The 17363-nt window shown below is 54.3% G+C and overlaps 7 protein-coding genes across 7 annotated transcripts; 3 read left to right on the top strand and 4 right to left on the bottom strand.

The window, feature by feature from the left end:
• Positions 1-20: 20 nt before the first annotated feature.
• IWZ02DRAFT_14952 (uncharacterized protein) lies at positions 21-1817 on the bottom strand. Its single transcript, XM_066761904.1, has one exon. The coding sequence runs from the start codon at positions 1542-1544 to the stop codon at positions 204-206; it is 1341 nt and encodes a 446-aa protein (XP_066627107.1). The 5' UTR covers positions 1545-1817; the 3' UTR covers positions 21-203.
• Positions 1818-2492: 675 nt separating this feature from the next.
• IWZ02DRAFT_486624 (ribosomal protein S5 domain 2-type protein) lies at positions 2493-3638 on the bottom strand (the record flags this gene model as incomplete). The annotated part of the gene is made up of 2 exons (XM_066769280.1): positions 2493-3086; positions 3138-3638. The coding sequence occupies 2 exons, from the start codon at positions 3636-3638 to the stop codon at positions 2493-2495; spliced, it is 1095 nt and encodes a 364-aa protein (XP_066627106.1).
• Positions 3639-3749: 111 nt separating this feature from the next.
• Positions 3750-5914, top strand: IWZ02DRAFT_14976 (MFS monocarboxylic acid transporter). The gene is made up of 2 exons (XM_066761910.1): positions 3750-4137; positions 4210-5914. Exons 1-2 carry the CDS (start codon positions 3860-3862, stop codon positions 5780-5782), a joined length of 1851 nt encoding a protein of 616 aa, XP_066627105.1. The 5' UTR covers positions 3750-3859; the 3' UTR covers positions 5783-5914.
• Positions 5915-6415: 501 nt separating this feature from the next.
• Positions 6416-7566, top strand: IWZ02DRAFT_14931 (uncharacterized protein). Its single transcript, XM_066761896.1, has one exon. The coding sequence runs from the start codon at positions 6571-6573 to the stop codon at positions 7315-7317; it is 747 nt and encodes a 248-aa protein (XP_066627104.1). The 5' UTR covers positions 6416-6570; the 3' UTR covers positions 7318-7566.
• Positions 7567-8909, bottom strand: IWZ02DRAFT_15008 (uncharacterized protein). The gene is made up of 2 exons (XM_066761916.1): positions 8336-8909; positions 7567-8280 (listed from the first exon to the last, which is right to left on the bottom strand). The coding sequence occupies exons 1-2, from the start codon at positions 8705-8707 to the stop codon at positions 7816-7818; spliced, it is 837 nt and encodes a 278-aa protein (XP_066627103.1). The 5' UTR covers positions 8708-8909; the 3' UTR covers positions 7567-7815.
• A 1054-nt stretch (positions 8910-9963) lies between these two features.
• IWZ02DRAFT_495858 (ankyrin repeat-containing domain protein) lies at positions 9964-14793 on the top strand (the record flags this gene model as incomplete). The annotated part of the gene is made up of 5 exons (XM_066770156.1): positions 9964-10569; positions 10629-10640; positions 10693-10821; positions 10884-11121; positions 11179-14793. 5 exons carry the CDS (start codon positions 9964-9966, stop codon positions 14532-14534), a joined length of 4341 nt encoding a protein of 1446 aa, XP_066627102.1. The 3' UTR covers positions 14535-14793.
• A 56-nt stretch (positions 14794-14849) lies between these two features.
• Positions 14850-17320, bottom strand: IWZ02DRAFT_439385 (cytosolic Fe-S cluster assembly factor NAR1). Its single transcript, XM_066766778.1, has 2 exons — positions 17071-17320; positions 14850-17012 (listed from the first exon to the last, which is right to left on the bottom strand). Exons 1-2 carry the CDS (start codon positions 17173-17175, stop codon positions 15090-15092), a joined length of 2028 nt encoding a protein of 675 aa, XP_066627101.1. The 5' UTR covers positions 17176-17320; the 3' UTR covers positions 14850-15089.
• Between the last annotated feature and the right edge of the window lie 43 nt (positions 17321-17363).

Genomic DNA, 17363 nt, shown 5'->3' with positions numbered 1-17363 from the left:
AAAACCCGGTGTATCTAGAAATTCACGTCGTGAACAGGGAAGGAAAGGCACATGAGTTGTTTGGATTGTGATATCAATTTTCTATCGAGAGACTTTTCTAATCCATCTCCTTCCTGGCCGATACAAAGTTGCCGCCTCCATTCTTTGTTCCAACCTGTCGTCTGACAGGAACGGGCCAGTCCATCAAGTCCATCAGGAGGTCACTAGCGGCAGCAGCACCAGGCCTTGACGAGCCATTTGACCTCAGCCTTGACAGAGCCTTCGCGCTTGCGCCGAATGGTATGAGTCTCGGGATCCAGCCACTGCGGTGGCCTCGTCTTCCTCGCCTCCTTCTTCTCCTCTTCCTTGTCTTCCTTCGTCTTCGCAGTGCCGTAGAATTCGTAGTACTTGACGTTCCTCCCGCTGGTATCCAACCAGCCGCGAGAGGAATTCTCTTGGGACTTGCGCTGAGGAGCCGCACCTTGAGCGGAGTTCTCTCCAGCATCGCCGGAATCGCTCGAATTGTCGGAATCTTCCTCGAGGTCGCCGCGTTCGCGGACTGCTTCCCACGACCAGCGGCCGGGCTCGTAGTCGTCTTCGTGTGCGCGACTGAAGCTGCGACGGCTCCTGATAGTACCCACGCCGTCAACGGGCGGCGGAAGCGTGCCGAAGCTGACCCTACTTACCGAACTCATCACGCTGGCAGCATCATCGGACTGCACACCAGCAGCGGCGGCGGACGTGGGAGGCTGGGTGAAAGAGACTGTAGCAGCGGCGGCAGGTTTGCCACTTGGCCGCTTCTTCTTATTGATTTTGTCCAACTCAGCGAAGCGCCTTTCGCGGGCGAGTGTCTCGCGAGCGTATTTCTTGCACATGGAGTTGGTGAGGTGGTTCTTGACGATGCGCTCACCCTCCACAGCAACGCCCTTGTACTGGTCCAGCATCGACGCAGCCGAGCTGCACCAGTCGCACAGCGCGACGACTGGGCCGGCTGTCGGGTAGACCTCGAGATTGTGGATTGTGTTCCAGTCAAGGTCCTCTATGGTGTTAGATGGTCTCGAAAGCTTCCTGAGGTAGGACTTTTGGACCTCGCGCCCGCATCGTGCGCAGCGCTTGGTCTTCTGGCTTGACTTGCAGTCCTCAGACGAGACGATGTCAGTGTCAATTGTGCGTTCCTTACCATTGTCCTTTTTGAGGATTGACTTGGGGGGCTCGCCCGCTCGCTGCTTGCCCTTGTTGATTGTGGGGATCGCTGCTGGCGACTCGACTGAGGACGAGGCCTCAGAGTCATCTCCAGAGCTCGACATCTCCCCCTGAGACTCACCTCTGTCCGATTCTCCGTCCGCACCGTCAGAAGAGCTGGCGGAACCTGCAGGCCCACCGTTGTTCGATTGTCCGTCCTCATCAGAGGAAGAGCTCGTGGATCCTTCAGACTCACTCGCTTGGCTCGTTGTGTCGGACGCGTTGTCGGCCTCGACCTCCATGAGTTCAATGTCCTCCAGAGGGAACGCCATTGTTTTCTTCCGCGTACCTTGTTGTTTCCGAGCTTGACTAGTACTTACCATAGGTGCTCGAGTTATTTGAACCTGCGAAAGTGTTGAAATTGTGCAGGCAGACTGGGTGGTGGAACCTTTTGCTCTTCCTTTTTCCTTGAATTCAGATGTTGGAAAAGTCTTGAGAATGAAAAGAGGAGAGATACGGGGTCCTTTAAATAATTAAAAGGCAGGTTGGTAATCGAACAACAACATTGTACGTTGTCAGAGAATCCGAATGGATGCGCGGTGTTGAGTGTCCTTGGCATTACATTGTTCGTCTTGGAGGGACGACAGAAAGAGTCTGAAATCGGGCAATCCTTGAAGAACAATGAAAGGTTTTCAACCTGATTCATTCACGTCAGGCCAAAGGGCAAGTCCTTTGTGCTTGACCTCATGGGCGGCTGCCTCCATTCCTCGTGTCAATCTTTGTAAGTTGGGACTGGTAAGCGGGTAGACAGGTAATCGTTGATTAACCTGTCGCCTTACGTCGACGCTGGTTATGCTCTCTAGAGGTTTCAGGTCAGCGTTGTTCTAGATTCCGTCGAGGCTCCAATGAAGCTGGGCGTCACTCCGTGATGAATAGGTTGGCATGTGGTTGGACAAGATCGAAGGTTGATATTCATGCTTTTTTTCTTCGGCTTCGCTATTCTTTTCGCTTTCCAGATCTTCTACGTCGGGCCGTGGCAAGACTCTGGCACGCTAGCGTGCATGAGATATGCGGTACTGTTGGTGCCTCTTCATGGGTCCCACTCTATGGACATTGTTTCTGCGGAAGACGCGCTCTTGGCCGTCTGTCCTTCTGTCGATTTCCGTCTTTTCGTCTGGTTTTTCCTGCTGATGAACATCTGAAAGGGACCCTTTAACAGATTGTTCCCAATGGCCAGCGCACTTTCGTCGACTCGAGGTCAGTATTGAAAGCTGTTCAAAAGTCGGTGGCGGTATAATTACACGCCAACGCTTGGTCTTTAGTCCTCCTCTTCATTTTTCAACCTTTTCGAGCGCTTCCAAGACCTCCTCAGCAACTCCGCCCAATCGTGTAGCCTCCTTGATTGCTCTTGCAATAAGTCCTCTCTTGATACCTCCACGCGGCGGAGTCCACACTCCCGGGATTTGCATACTCTCTCTAAGGGCAATGGCCTCTGCGCTCGACGTAGGAGCAACGCCCCCAGTAGCGCTGTTCAAGGCATTCGGAACACCAGGAGGAGTCAGGCGCGATGGTGGATCTATGCTTCGTATGGCAAGCACACGAAGAGATGGCGACTTTGCAGAGCCTCTTACCTCGCCTATCGAAATGGCCATGACTGCCTCGGCGACTGCAAGTTCCTCTTTGCTGGGATCGAAGATCATGTTTGGGCCAACTGACACTACGAGCAGGGTTATGGGAGGTCGGTTGATGGCGCCGGGTCCAGATCGCGGGTATAGGGGTGTTGCAGCAGCCCAATCGTCATCGAACAGAGGGTCTTCGTCAAGTTCGGACTTGAGGCGTGGGAGGCGTGTCGAGAGGAGCGCGAGATGGGTGGTCAGAGAGAGCAAGGGAAGCGGGTAGGATAGTGGCGGAGAGAGTAGAAGAATCTGCGCCGCCTGTTAGCTTCCAAGCTTTTAGGGGCATTTGTCAGTTCCTACGTCTATGTAAAGCTTCCAGTGAAATCTCCGATTTATGAACAAACGGTCTCTCAATTGGCCGTCAGCCAGCAGTGCCTCTGTCAGCATGGCTGCAATGAAGACTGGCAGCGGGTCATCATCCCGATAGCCTGGAATTTCGACGCTCATCTCCACCCACTTGTTTTCTCCCATGCCTCTTGAACGGCGCGCAAGCGGGTCGTCGTCTTCGGCAGCATCGTCGTCGGCCATGTCGACATCCCCAAGGTTCCCATCTTGCTGCCCAGGCCTCCACACACTCTTTTCGACTTCAGCTTTTGCGCCGACTACAGCCTCGGTGCCATCAGCGAAGCAGATCCTTGCGCTGCCATTTGCGCCGGGAAGAATGTCGGTCTCGGCGATGAGCGGGCGGAATTGAGTTGGACTGCGACCGTCGGGGCGGACTGGCGGAGCGAGAGACAGTGACGAATGCAGGTAAGCAAGCTCGGCAGGCGACAGCAGCAGGTGCTGGCTGGGAGGAGCCATGGCGGATTGACGGGGTGGGCGTGGTGTTGTAGTAGCTCGAATTATTTTGATGGCTCCGGTCGAGTGAAGGCCAGCGCACAGGGCACTTTGAGTTGGCAGCGACAGGCGTCATCGGCCTCAAAGCATCAGATCCCCCGGCTCGGCGACAAACAAACGAGCGCCAGTCCAGTCCTCGCGGTGGATTGCGCTGGGCGTTCGATTTGCTGCTTTTGCTGGAAAACATGACCACTCCTGGCCGGGGCACTAACCACATCGACAAGCTCGATTATCCATCGACCGGGGGTCAGCGCCGCCTGTTACATCCGACTGACCTCCCAGCCCCCGGTCGTGTGCCCGCCCAAGACCGCAGCGATGATTCAACGACCCGTTCTGACCCCTCCAACGCCTACGCCGGCAGCTTCTTCGAGCGCGTCGCCGAAGAGATTCAGCAACGCGATCGCGAGATGATGCGACGTGCCGTACTTCGCTACGGCGGCTTTGCCTGCGCCGTTGTCTGCTGGTATAGTCTCCCCCACTACTGTCACCGTCCTACATGGACAGTTTAAGCTCGGGACTGACTTGGACCTCTCAGCTTGGCCGCTGGCTCCATTACGACCTACTCCCTCTATGCGCCGCTATTCCAGTCGAGGCTGCGGTACACGCAGTTCCAGGTCAATGTCGTCTCCATCACCGCCGAGCTGGCCATGTATCTGCCGGTTCCCATCTTTGGCTACATTTGTGACCGCTACGGACCCGGCCTGTCATCGTTCATTTCCGCCATCCTGTTCGGTATTGGCTACTTCATAGCTGCTTTTACCTATCATACCGGACCCAGAGGCTGGCCTTTTGGCGCAATGGTGTTTGCCTTTGTTCCCATCGGCATGGGGACCTCGGCCATGTATTTTGCCGCTCTCACGACGTGTGCCAAAAACTTTGGTCGGGGAAAAAACAAAGGTGTGGCGCTAGCTATCCCGGTGGCCTCTTTTGGGTTGAGCGGCATGTGGCAGAGCCAAGTGGGCAGCCGCTTGCTCTGCGAACGTCAGGAAGATGGGTCTTGCGGAGACGTCGATGTCTTTCGCTTCTTCTTGTTCCTTGCCATCTCCCTCGTTTGTGCCGGAATCCTAGGTGGATTTTGTCTTCGCATTATGGATGAGGAAGAAATGATTGACGACGCTGTGGACGAGCTGGAGCGCAGTGGTCTCTTGAGCTCTGATGAGTTCTTCCACAGGGCTGCTGACCAACACGGTTATGGAACAATAGCCCCGCAGGATCTCTCGGATTCCCAGTTTGACTTTATCCGTTCTGAAGCCAACCACATGAAGTTGAAGGCTGAGGAGGAACGAGCGAAGAAGAACTGGCTCCTCAACGAAGAGACACGCCGTTTCCTATCCGATGTGACCATGTGGTGGCTTGCTGCTGGCTTCTTCCTCGTCACTGGTCCAGGGGAAGCGTTCATCAACAACCTAGGCACCATTATTGGCACATTATACACGCCTTCCATATCTCAGCACTCGACAACGCCAGCAACACACGTGTCCATTGTTGCCATCACCTCCACCGCCGCGCGCCTCTTTGCCGGCACAGTCTCCGACTTCGTTGCACCGCTCCCCTCCAACTCTTCGCCTCGCCATCGGCAGGGGCCAGAATCCATCGAGAATTCCATGGCATCGCTGCCGCCGCGCCGACGCTTCAGCATCTCGAGAATTGTGGTTCTCATCTTCTTTGCTCTGGTTGCCTCGCTAGGCCAGGTTTTGCTTGCATCCGGCGCGATTCAAGGGCATGCGGAGCGCTTTTGGGTCGTGTCGGCCCTAATCGGCGCGGGCTACGGAGCTGTTTTCTCGCTCTGTCCCATCATCATCGCTGCCGTCTGGGGTGTCGAGAATTTTGGCACGAATTGGGGCATCGTGGCCATGATGCCTGCTGCTGGTGCGGCTGTCTGGGGCGTCGTCTACAGCGCCTTCTACGACTGGGGCAGCGCGGCGGCGAATGTGGTGCCTCCTCCTGGCGGCGCAGATCAAGATGGGGATGATATTTTGTGCTACGGCAAAGACTGTTATGCTCCGACCTTTTGGGCCATGGCAATCAGCGTGTGGCTGGCTTGCGGGCTGTGGCTGTGGGCTTGGAGAGGCCCTGGCGGTTGGCTGCGCAGAGGAGTTGCCGTCTGAGTGGCTCGAGGTTGAGGCTTTGCATATCAAACTGACAACTGTGTCACCTTGTTCGCTCTCTTCATTTCCGTTGTATACAGGCTTCGGCTCCGCGATCTTGGTTGGAGTTGGCTCACGGCGTTTTCTAGGTTTCATGCATGGCACTGGCGGCGTTCTTCGGCACCGACAAGTTGCAATTTTTGGCGGACAAACCATCAGCACCATTGGGCGGTCTTTCTCAGAATGGGAAATTGGCATCCATCGTTCGCGATTCCTAGATGGGCTTCACATTGGGTTGATTTCGGATTTTTCCAATACGAGGACTAGGTTGAAAGAAGAAACAGTGCATTTGACAGATATCAAATCCGTGCTGAGAACGCTGAGTAAGATAATTAGCCATGAAGACATGACTGTAAGTGGTGGTGACGTTGGGGTGTAAGGTCCGTCGCTTAGAGCTCTCACCCTGGCAACACGGGTAGGATGCTCGGCCTGCATGCATATGTCTGGGCGGACGGGACTCGAGATACCAGCCTCTTTTTTAGCATCCTTTCTTCTGTCCCTCTACAAACCCGTCCTCGCAGTCTGGCAAGTCCACCAAGAATACCTGTGACCATCGTCGGTTAAGTAACTGCTAATCGTTTGCCCCAGCCTAACCCGCAACCCGAGAGCAAACAACGTCGTTGTTTTAGACGGCGCCGCCATCATCCCAGCAACATTCCACAGCTCAACCCGGCCACGCGCTCTCTATCTCTCCACACGTTCCAACCTCCCCGCCTTGGTCTCTTGGTCGCTTGGTCGGCCGGTCGAGAATGCGACCTATGCTCGCCTCATCTCTGCGACTCTTAGTGCTGCTGCCAATCGCCGTCACAAAAGTCGCAGCAAGCGCAGAGCTGCTTGATATTGCAGATATCCAACAAGAGGCCAGGGCGCCAGAATTGCCCGCTGGCGAGCAAAGCAATGCGCCGCCAATCCTCTCACCTTTTCTCCCTGGCATCGACATAAACGTGCCGCAAGCCGTTCTGCCCGTTGACGGCCACCGAGACGAGGAAAGCTACCGCCGCAAAGACTACGCCCTCCCCAACGCAAACGCCGCAGCAGAAGCAGCAGCAAACAGCAGCGCCTCCTCGGTCGCGACTGCGACTCCAGCACGCACAGCGCCCGCAACGACTCCGGCCCCCACAACGCCGCCTTACATCTACAAACCGCTTCTCGAGAAGCGACAGGGCGGCACCAATTGTCCGAACTCATACAGCGCGTGCGCTGCGCTGGGCGCCCCGGGCCTCTGCTGCCGCCGCAACACCAATTGCGCCCTCGACCAGGCCGGCCACGTCGCCTGCTGCCCTGTCAACGCGGCGTGTACGGGGACGATTCGCGGATCTAGCGTCGCAGGCGGATACAGCGTCAGCACAACCACGTTGGGGACGGCGGCGAGCAGCATCGTGCGCGTGACGACGACGGACAGTACGGGCGGCTTCGTCGCCGTAGGGACGACGTTTGTGGCTACACCGAACGCGGCGGGCAGAGTCGCCGTGCCGTGGCTTTTGGGATGGCTCTGAGGTCTGGAGCTGTGCACAGAGACGAGTGATGAGCGATGAAAGTAATGGCTTGGGACGACGATTCTATGATGGCATGGAGACGATGAGAGACGGTCGAACGACTCAGAAAAATTGATGACGGAATGAAGAGATGTTGGATCGGCTTTTGAAGGAGGATTTTTAGGCCGGCCTGTAAATATTTCTCCTGGGACCCCCTACGCCGAAAGTTAGTGCTCACGGATGCACAGCTCCGGCGCTAATTCCTCCGCTGAGGCTACACTTTGCTCCCCTTGAGTCTCTATGGAAAGTGCTTGGTTCCAGATTCGGAAATACCATCTTGACAAAGTGGATATGTGCGATATCTCCTCTGACGTGCCCAACGCCTGAGTCGAGAGGGCTTCCTATGCATGACATGCTCCATGGCTTTCCTGAATCAGCTCGGACTCCAGCTGGGAAAGATTCCCTGCATCCCGCACCCACCTATATAAACAGCACCTTTCACCCTCTTTCTAGCCCTTTTCACCAGATCCCTAACCACATCTTTGGCTTCCTCCTCAGCTGCTGTGCTTGTTCCTCTTCACCTGCGGCGATACGCTCAGCCTGCTTTGCCGCCTCCCTCGACTCTCTTTTCAAAGCATCCCTCTTTTCATACTCCTCCAGCCTTTGTTTCCTGCCCTCAGCATCACGCTTAGCATACTCCTCCTCGCCCAATGTCCACTTGTCGAGGTGATTGCCGGGATGCTCAAGGCCAAAGTGGTCACGGAACTCGATGCGCTTGTCAATGTCCTCAGTCTTCTTGCGGCGCTTCTCAAGCGCGTCTTCAGTCCCGTCAGCCAAGTGCAGCTTGTATACGCGCCAGAATTGACGGATCGTTTGGATCGGGTGCGTCAGCAGCTCGCCCTTTTCCGGCAGCTCGTCGCGCCGCTTGGTCGTGACGAGGAATTCCTTGAGCCACATCCAGTACATGCAGGCAAACAAGACAAACTGCGGTGGGGTGTTAGCTTGAAAAGTGGGACAGAGCGTCATGCGGTGTTCTCACCATGGCGATGAAGCTGTGAAACCGCACGGATTTCACCAGGTAGTATGACCATGTGCCCTTGGGCGGCTCCATGTTGGGGTACTTCTTGGTCTTCTGCGCCTGGAGCTCCGCCTCAGTCAATTGCGGGCCATATTGATACGTTGGCCGCTTGCGCGTTGGAATCTTTGCACCATGCGACGGCGGTCTGAACTTGTCGGGCTTCTCGAGGACCCGGGGCCCGCCCTTTTCGTTTCCGGTGGGAGACTTGGACGAGGCGTAGCGGATTGCGGCGGTGTTGAGGGCAGACGATGTCCGGAAGAGCGGGCTGGAGGGGAATTGGCGTGTGGCATTCAGACGCAATAAGGCCCGCGAGATGACCGTGGGAGCTGCCATGGCGTTTCGGTCGTATGGACCAATGGGTGTTGAGGAATGATTGCTGGAAAGCTATGACAGCTTGACGTGGTGGTGGTTTGATAATTTCGTGCGGGGATGGTTGCTAGCGATGGACGTATCGTGTTGCATTACTGCTTGTCCCCGCCCGCCGTACTCCCTTTGGCGCCGACACCTTCGTATCGCGCCTCTCACTTCTCCGTCACATCACAAGAATCATGGAGTATTCTCAGCACCGATTGGAGCGTTTACTCTACCGTCTTCTGCATTCGGGCCCTTATGCTACTTTGCTCTGCTGGGTGTCGTTACTCACATGAATACTGAATCCATCAACGACACCAACCACGGCCGTTGCTTACCGACGCTTTAGGTCAAGTTGAATATTCAAGATGTCGATGGCAGAGTCAATGGCCCTTCTGGTGCAACGGCGCTTCCTGCTACGGAAACTCCGTGCCAGGGTGCTTTTCGGCCTTCCGTCTCATTTCTTATTCTTCAAACTCGCTTCTGCAGGAGCGCTGGACGAGTAAAGCCCATGCCAGGCCTTCCCGGAATCACAGTTTCGACCAGATATAGCAGAAATATTGGCCAGTCAGCATCAAGAGATCAGTGTGGCGCGAAATTCTGGCGCCAGCGGTTTAACGCTCCCGATGGATCTTCAGGAGAGCGACCCTGGTCTTTACGGCACAGCAGTTGAACTGCTCCGGGCTCTGTACGCGATTGACGCGAACCGCTTAGCTGCTAGGGACAACTTCCAATGGCATTTGCAGATTGATTTCTCTGGCACCAACCCCTGACCTCCTGGATGAAGGCTCCTGTCGCTTTCTAAAATCTTCGCGGCACAGTACGGACTTTCTACCCAGGCCGTCGACGCTGTCATTATGGGGCTGCCTGGAGCTGGCCTATTGTCAGTCGACTTTGATTGACCGCGCAGTTGGAGCCTACATGATCACTCGGAGGGAGTCTGTCCGGACCACAACGCAGGTCCACCATGGCGTTTAGACGAAGATCTTTACTCTGAATTCCTCCAAATCACGACGCGTAGGCGCCGGCGGGAGACGGGATACCTGCGGACAACCTTGGAGAGAGAGACTTGCGCTGTCAAAGATAGACATGCGTTCAAGGAATGAACGAATATAAAGATTTCATTGTCGCATTGGACTGTCTTAGACCAGTTCTCTTTGCATCTATCATTCTGAAAGTTGCTCATTTCTTGCGTACATCTTACCTGTTTCCATTTGAGCTTGCAGGACATCTCAAACATGCCTCTCAGTTTCCTCCGCAAAATCAAACACTCGCAGCCCTCCGACGTCCCTGGCCGGTCCGGAGACAAGCAAGCGCAACACCAAGACAATTCAGTTCCTAGTGCTCCCATAAGGCTGAAGTCGAACAGCAATCCACATCAAAATCCATCCGATCCTGGCCTTCCTTCGGCAGAGAAAACGCAACCAAATTCTCTTCAAAGCAATGACTATGCCAGACCGGTCACTTCTGGACCTCCTGTCGGCCTCGCCGACAGGAAGCATTCGAGCAATCTCCCGAACGGTTACCGCAATGACAAGCCGAGCGATTCTGATGGCTCTGTTGAGACGAAACAGACCAACCTTTCTCCGGGCCGTGAACTACAAGTGATCCCAACTCACTCTGTTTCGCCTCGAAGGTCTGCATACGAGGAAGTCCGCGACAAAGCCATCCAAGAAAGGCCTGCAGACATGATATTTCTCATTGAGCAAAACAAGGCCAATACACCTGCAGAGCTCATGGATTGGCTCACAGAGACCAATGGAAACCACTTCACTAAAGACAAGTTTCGTCGTGGTTTTGACAAAGTCAAACCGGCTTTGAGCGGAACGATGACGGTCGTGGAGGTTGGAAGTCTTTTCACAACCTTCGACTCAAGTGGTTGGGCCACAGCTTCTGTCTCAAGTCTACGCTGGGGGTACGTGTACACGCCGAGCATGACAAAGATCTTTGTGGCTAACCTTTAAAAGGTTGCCATAACCCTTGCCGAAGCTTCAGAAGGCATACAGACAAAAATCAATGATCTCATTATCAGCGTTCCAGCAGTCGACCAATGCGACCAAATAGCGTCAAAGAGAAACAATGAATCAATTCATAAGGTAGAGCATTAACTTGAAACCTGGATGACCTCGATCAATTGCTGACTTGGCATACTTTGAAGACACTCGTTCGAATCTACGAAATCTTGTTCGAATTTTTCTTCAAGGTTACCGACCTACTTAGTAGGGGTTTTTTCATCACTCGTGCGATGGTCGAGTCGGACGAAATTTCCTCCATGATTGAAGACTTTTCGCGCAACTCCAAGTCACTGTATGAGCAAATTCTTTACAATGGATTCGACATTCTGTATGATGTGAGAAAGAAAGTCGACGGATTAGAGTCATCTGAGGAAAGAAAGGGTAAGAATGTTCGCTTTTCTGGACGTGATTCAGCAGATTTGCTAATAGTGCCATTAGTTCGCGAGTTCTTGGGTCAGGGCTTGAAGCCCGAACAAGCATTCGAGAGCAGCTTGCAGCTGGATGAGACCCCGGAACGAAGTTTCGCGTGGATCCAGTCAGAACCCAAAGTCCAGTATTGGCTTCGGGATGAAAGTTCCAGATTTCTCGTCATGTCTGGTGCGCCTGGTTGCGGAAAGACTACCACCACTAAGTATTTCATCCAGCATCTGCGAAAAAATCAGAATCGGTGGAGCACTGGCCCGGCCATGGTGTGCTTCTACTATTGCAGAGATGAGGACCAAAAGAAGCAGGCCAGAAGCCTTTTCTCAAGATTGGCCGCTCAAATCGTTGAAATGAGGCCGGACCTTCAAGGACTTGTTGTCGAATCGTTGAAGGACCTGGACACCAAGTCTACCATTGAACCATCGCTGGGAAACTTTGTTGCAATATTCGAAAATCTTGTCCAGTGTTCCGGATGCCCAATCTACGTTGTCATCGACGCGTTGGACGAATGCACTACGGAGTCTCAAACAACAATTCTGGAGGTCTTCCAGAGGATTCGTACCATGTTCCCATTCAAAGCCTTCTTTGCTTGTCGACAGCAGGAAAAGTTCAAATCTATGATTCCTGGCCAAAAAATCCTTTCGATCACGCAAACCCGCTCTCTCGACAGGGATTCCACAATCGCTGAGTATTGGATCAAGAGGCGCCCCTCCCAAAGCGCCTTGAGCATTGACTATCGGAACGGCATCATCAAGAAGATTGCGCAAAAAGCAGACGGCAACGCTCTCTGGATCAAGCTTGTTGTAAACGAGCTGGATTTTGATCTCTCGCCCGAGTATAATCTCCAGATGATTGATTTGTTGCCGAAGTCTCTCCACGGTATCTATGGGAGGCTGTTCGAGAAAAACAAAAGCCCACTCCTGGAGCCCGCCCTACAGTTTTTGGCTGTGGCACAGCGACCATTGGCACTGATCGAGCTTCAGGCAGCTCTCCGAATGATTTCGGCAGGAAATCGCCTTGCTGGGATGTCTGTTGAGAAGCTAGGAGCTACGATCAAAGATTTTGTTCGCGTTGAGCCTTCTGGTGTCATGAGGATCTTCCACCAGTCTCTCAAAGAACTGATCTTGCAACGAAAGCCAAGTACTTGGCCAAATGATCGCAGCTACGAGCCCATGGAGGTCCTCGATCTCGAAACGACAGAAATGGAGGCTACCATACACAGCTTTGTTGCGCGAGTTTGCGTCGAACACCTAGGGAGTCCTGATTTCGACAAGAATTGCTTCGATCACCGAACTGGTAAAATACAGACCGAGGAAGATGTGGTCGTCGCCTTGGAGCGTACAAATCCTTTTCTCAACTACGCTGCAACGGCTTGGACATACCATTTTGCTGAATGCGAGGCTCGGAAGCCGATCTCCCAGGAGTTGCACAACGCAGCAAGCAAAATCTGTGATCCAGCAAAACAAAACCTCAGGAACTGGATCATATGTCGCTCAAATCAAGTTCACACAGAACTGAGAGAGGATCTACACCGGCTCGACCACCTCGTCATTGCCAGCTATTACCACCACAGCTCGAGTGTGACTAGGCTTCTGGAGTCTTCCACTCGGAATCACCAGTGTAGCGCAGCGCTGTATTGGGCATTTCGGGCAAACCACACTTCTGCTGTAACAAAACTTCTCACCCAGAACCACCTCTTGAGAGCGAAGGATTGCAAAGCTCTAGGCCAGACGATACTGGCTGCAGCTACCGAGCGTGGAGACTACGACTTCCTGGGAAAACTCCTGAGGAGTCGTTTGTTTGATAACAAAGACATCAATGAGCGAAACTTTGGGATCAAAGCAGTCGTTGATCAGAGAGATTGCAATGCTCTAGGAAGGACAAGGTTTGAGACTCTGTCTAAACTTGGCCTCTTCCGCGACGACAAGACATACCCCATTGGCAAGACAGCTCTGATGATCGCGGCCAGTGAAGGCCACGAGATGATCTTTGACATGTTGTCCCACTACGGAGCCGATGGCAGCATCCCTGAAACCTCTGGAAGGACACCTATCCGCGGAGCTCTTGAGAGACAGCGAACGACAATCGCCGCCAAGCTTCTCTCACAAAAGAATCTGGATCTCCAAAGCTCCGGTGAATATGGGAACGTTCTTACCCTGGCCACGAGGCAAAACAATCTCGAATTGATCCAGGTCCTCCTCGACTATCGAAGTTCATGTGATCTTTCTGACGCTCCTCAACACCTCGCCGTCGCGGACAAATGGGGCAACACACCTCTTCTCTACGCTACCATGAACAACAATCTGGGTGTCGCAAAGCTTATCCTCGAGAAAGCGTCTGCATTCAGACCAAAGCCAAATCTCTGTCACAGCGACCTCGCCGGCCTCACGCCTCTTGCATGGGCTGCCCGTCTCGGCAACGAAAAGCTCTTGGATGCCATCCTCGGGTATACTGGCGGACGCGGCCTCGAGGCTCTTGACCTCCAGGGCCACACGCCCTTGTTCTACGCGGCTGAAAGCGGACACGCAGCTTGCGTCAAGCTGCTGATTGAGCGAGCGCACGCGAACATACATCACCGTACCTCACTCGACGACACACTGTGGATTGTAGCTGCTTTCGGTGGGTCTAGCGACGTGCTGAGGTATTTGAAAGGAGTACCAGGCATGGACATGACATCGCGAAGTCGCTCTGGCAACTCAGCAGTGGCAATGGCCGCGCAGGGGGGCCGGACAGAGGCACTGCAGTTTCTGGTCGAAAGCTGCGGCTTGCATGCCGATGTCAACAGGGCGAACAATGATGGCGCAGCTCCATTGGGGCTCGCCATCGGACTTGGGCGCCGAGACGCAGCGCGGCAGTTGATCAAGTACGGCGCCGATGTCAACGCCAGCGATCGCGAAGGCCGCACTGCTCTGTCCTTGGCCGCGGAGAGCGGAGACATGGGCATGATGGAGATGATGCTGGCTTCAAGGGCGCTGCAGCTGGACTCAAGGGACAAGGCCCATCGCACAGCGCTCTCTCACGCCGCACAAGCCGGGCACGTCGACATTGTGCAGCTCCTCTGTTCCCGCTCAAAGAGGGCGGTCAACATTCCTGACGCATGGGGCCGCTCGCCGCTCTTCTACGCGGCCGCCATGGGGCACGTCAAGGTCGTCGCGCTACTGCTCGAGAAGCTTGGAGCTGCTTACGAGCGAGACAACGAGGGTCACACGCCGCTGGACTATGCCGTCCACAAAGATCGCCCTCATGTGGTGAGCTATCTGCGGTGCGCGTCGTTGCAGGCACCTGCGTCCCAGCCGCTCATTTCTCTGCATGATCTCCCTGCTCCTCTGGTCGATCCGATTTGGCCAAGGCATGGCAAGATGCGTCGTTGATGGTGATGCGTTTTTTGAAGGATCTTTCGGGGTGTGGGGTTTGTTGTAAGGCGTTGAAAGCAATGCTTTGTACCACTTGTGCCCGGTCAATATATATTGTTTGAAACGAAAAGTATCGCCTTGCTGCTTGTAGGAATCAGGATATTGACATTGAGGCATACTAAATATCAGCAATACAAACAAGCATCACTTTGACAGGTCCAATACCAGTTGGTGAAGATCTTCCAACATCAGACAAAGCTGATGTTGATTACACGGCAAAAAAAAAAAAAAAAAAAAAAAAAAAAACCCGCCAGCAAGTCGAAAGGGGGATTAGTGATTTCAGATGTTGATTATATTGTTGACAAACCTAACTATCGGATGCCCGGTCTCATCTTTTCCAACATTCGTGATACCGTGCAGACGAGGTCATGGACACTAGTCTTTTCCAATCCATCATGCCATCACCCAGTCCCATATGCACAAGCGAAATTTCGACGCCCTTGCCCGTTACCTTCCTCTATATTGGCCGGTGAAGATGATCGATCTTCATCCCTCGTCGACGCATTAAATCAATCACCAACCTCCGCCAATGCTGCTTGCTAGCCCAGCAACTCTTTCCACATCGCTGACCTTGCTCTGCTTGCCAACGTCACTCTCGACCTTCCGGTAGCTCGTCATAGTCAAGGTATCGACATCAATGCCGGTAATCTGTGCCCAGTGCTCTAAAACATCGTGGACATAAGGAGCAGAGACGTCGGTGGCTGCGGCAGGAGGTTGCTTTGCGGTCCCGTTTCGCCGCAAGGATTTGAAAGGTGTAGCATCCGTCATCCGCGAATCCACGTCCATGGCGTCATACAGCGCGGCGTGAAGATCTCTCATGTCCACATCTGTGGTGTTCGAGCCATCAGACGTGTGGACTCCCTCCATGTCGACATCCTCGTCATCTTCATCCTCTGAAGCTGATGACATGGAGAAATATGCCTCGTCAACCTTTGCCAACCACTCTCTCTGCTCTTGTGGGCCTGGCTTGGCCTTTACAGCCGGCGCCTCTTGTCCTTGTACTTCCATTCCCTGCTCAGCACCCCCTTCCGTTCGCACTTCCGCGAGATCTCCGACTTTGATCTGACCTCCACCGTTTGTGCAACCCCCAGGGCATGCCATAACTTCCACGTAGGCATAGTCCCCTTGTGAGTCTGCCCCTCCTCTTCCAGCAACGGCGCCACCACCGGGTCTCCTTGCGCCTCCTCTTTTAGCTGCGCCGGGAAGTCTGCTGGCACGAGCCGGCTTCAGTCGCCTCACTAGATTCTGGATATTGCGGAAGCCGTAGAAACGTGCGCTCTTGATGATGGTCGAGCCATCGGCGGCCCGCAAAACGAACTCTACTACGTCCGCATTCCGACCGCGCTCGGTGTGTAGAGATGAGCCAGGGTTTTGCGCGGCAAATGTCTGCATGATGTGGTACAGGTAGCCACCGGAAGGGCCAGCAGCCGCGGGGCCGTTCCGGCTTCGACGGCGTGGAAAAAGAAAAGTGTCGATGGTGGGGTCGGGAAACCTTGGGCGGTACGAGCGGGGTAAGGGGACGCGTGGGAGATGAGGGAAGAAGGTGTTGCGGGACTGAGCCAGCATGAGCAGTTCGCGCGCAGTGATGACGCAGTCAACGTCCCTGATGCCATCGTCTGGTTGCTCGGAAGATGGTAGCCATGAGTTTGAAGTGAGTTCAGAGCGAGAGGCTTCAAGCTTCTTGTCGAAGCATGGCATGACGGCCAAATGCCATACTTTCGAAGGATGGATGCCGTACTTGCGGTACAGTATAGACTTGATTAATGTCCCAGCAAGGGCCTGCGGTGACTTCATGCGGGAGAGGTGAGGAAGGACGTAGGGGTGTGTTTTTTCGGCATAGCAAATCCATCCAGGACACGCCGATGTAAGGATAGGTTTCTTTGGCGGAGTTGAAAGAGAGCCGTCTTCGGACACCGATGTCGAAGTCGGCGAGAGTGTTGATAGGACCTCATCAGCGGCGAGGACAAGGGCGGCCTCTCGCACCGTATTCGTGTCGATGACCCAGGTGAATCCACTCCCGTGTTTGCCCCCACTTCGCAAACCATGCGGCCCGCTCAAGAGCTGCTCGACCATGTGTCCCGCTTCCCGTTCACTAACGCCATATGTAGCCGCGAGACTAGCGCGCGCTTGTGGGCTAACGCTCGCGACAAATATTCTTCCTTCTCCTGTCGAGTCACCAAACCCGTTTGGTGCAGCGCCTACCCGATGATGCGTCCCGTTTGCGCCCCATCCATTCTGTTGTGCGTGCCACGGCAGCGGCAGTTCTGGGTGCGCGTCGAGAGTATTCAACACTTCAGTGTGCGACTGTAACGAGACGAGGACAGCTTCTGCGGAGGTGACACAGCCTGAACAGGCGAGGCAGTCTGTAAGGGAGATCTGAGCGGGTGGAGGGTTTGCGGCGGCGACCTTGTCTTCTGTCGTGACTTCGTAGGGGTTCTGTGGAACCGTAAGTCGTGTGCTAGAGGTGAGAGATTATCAGATGGTGAGAGCGTACCGACGTCTCCTCGTTTTGTGCCGGCAGCGTTTCAATCGGCTTGATGCACGCGACGCCGGGCGATATGAAATCGTTAAGATCGTCGGCAGATAGTATGGCGCTCATGGTGATGTAAAGGATTTTCTAGAACGACGACGCGAGCAAAACAAAGCGTGAAGAGGGCGTATCGTTATGAGGTGAGAGAGGAGGAGGGAAAAGCAGCGTGCAAATTGAATGCACAGCAAAGCGTTTCTGCCGTTAATAATTGAAGAGGTCCGCTGTCCGTCATCGCGCAGAGCAGTGGCGGCCGGCCT

This window comes from Phyllosticta citriasiana, assembly GCF_038021145.1.
Source record: "Phyllosticta citriasiana strain CBS 120426 chromosome Unknown IWZ02scaffold_1, whole genome shotgun sequence".
NCBI classification, from domain to species: Eukaryota; Fungi; Ascomycota; class Dothideomycetes; order Botryosphaeriales; family Phyllostictaceae; genus Phyllosticta; species Phyllosticta citriasiana.
The sequence above is the reverse complement of the archived record's forward strand: the minus strand, read 5'-3'. Positions and strand labels throughout refer to the sequence as shown.

What these genes read in the sequence shown, in the direction of transcription:
- IWZ02DRAFT_14952 (XM_066761904.1), bottom strand. Translation starts at nt 1,544, where the DNA reads ATGGTAAGTACTAGTCAAGCTCGGAAACAACAAGGTACGCGGAAGAAA.
- IWZ02DRAFT_14976 (XM_066761910.1), top strand. Translation starts at nt 3,860, where the DNA reads ATGACCACTCCTGGCCGGGGCACTAACCACATCGACAAGCTCGATTAT. An exon ending in GCCTGCGCCGTTGTCTGCTG is followed by an intron (nt 4,138 to 4,209) that starts GTATAGTCTCCC and finishes TGGACCTCTCAG; the next exon opens with CTTGGCCGCTGGCTCCATTA.
- IWZ02DRAFT_14931 (XM_066761896.1), top strand. Translation starts at nt 6,571, where the DNA reads ATGCGACCTATGCTCGCCTCATCTCTGCGACTCTTAGTGCTGCTGCCA.
- IWZ02DRAFT_15008 (XM_066761916.1), bottom strand. Translation starts at nt 8,707, where the DNA reads ATGGCAGCTCCCACGGTCATCTCGCGGGCCTTATTGCGTCTGAATGCC. An exon ending in TTCACAGCTTCATCGCCATG is followed by an intron (nt 8,281 to 8,335) that starts GTGAGAACACCG and finishes ACCCCACCGCAG; the next exon opens with TTTGTCTTGTTTGCCTGCAT.
- IWZ02DRAFT_439385 (XM_066766778.1), bottom strand. Translation starts at nt 17,175, where the DNA reads ATGAGCGCCATACTATCTGCCGACGATCTTAACGATTTCATATCGCCC. An exon ending in CACAAAACGAGGAGACGTCG is followed by an intron (nt 17,013 to 17,070) that starts GTACGCTCTCAC and finishes ACGGTTCCACAG; the next exon opens with AACCCCTACGAAGTCACGAC.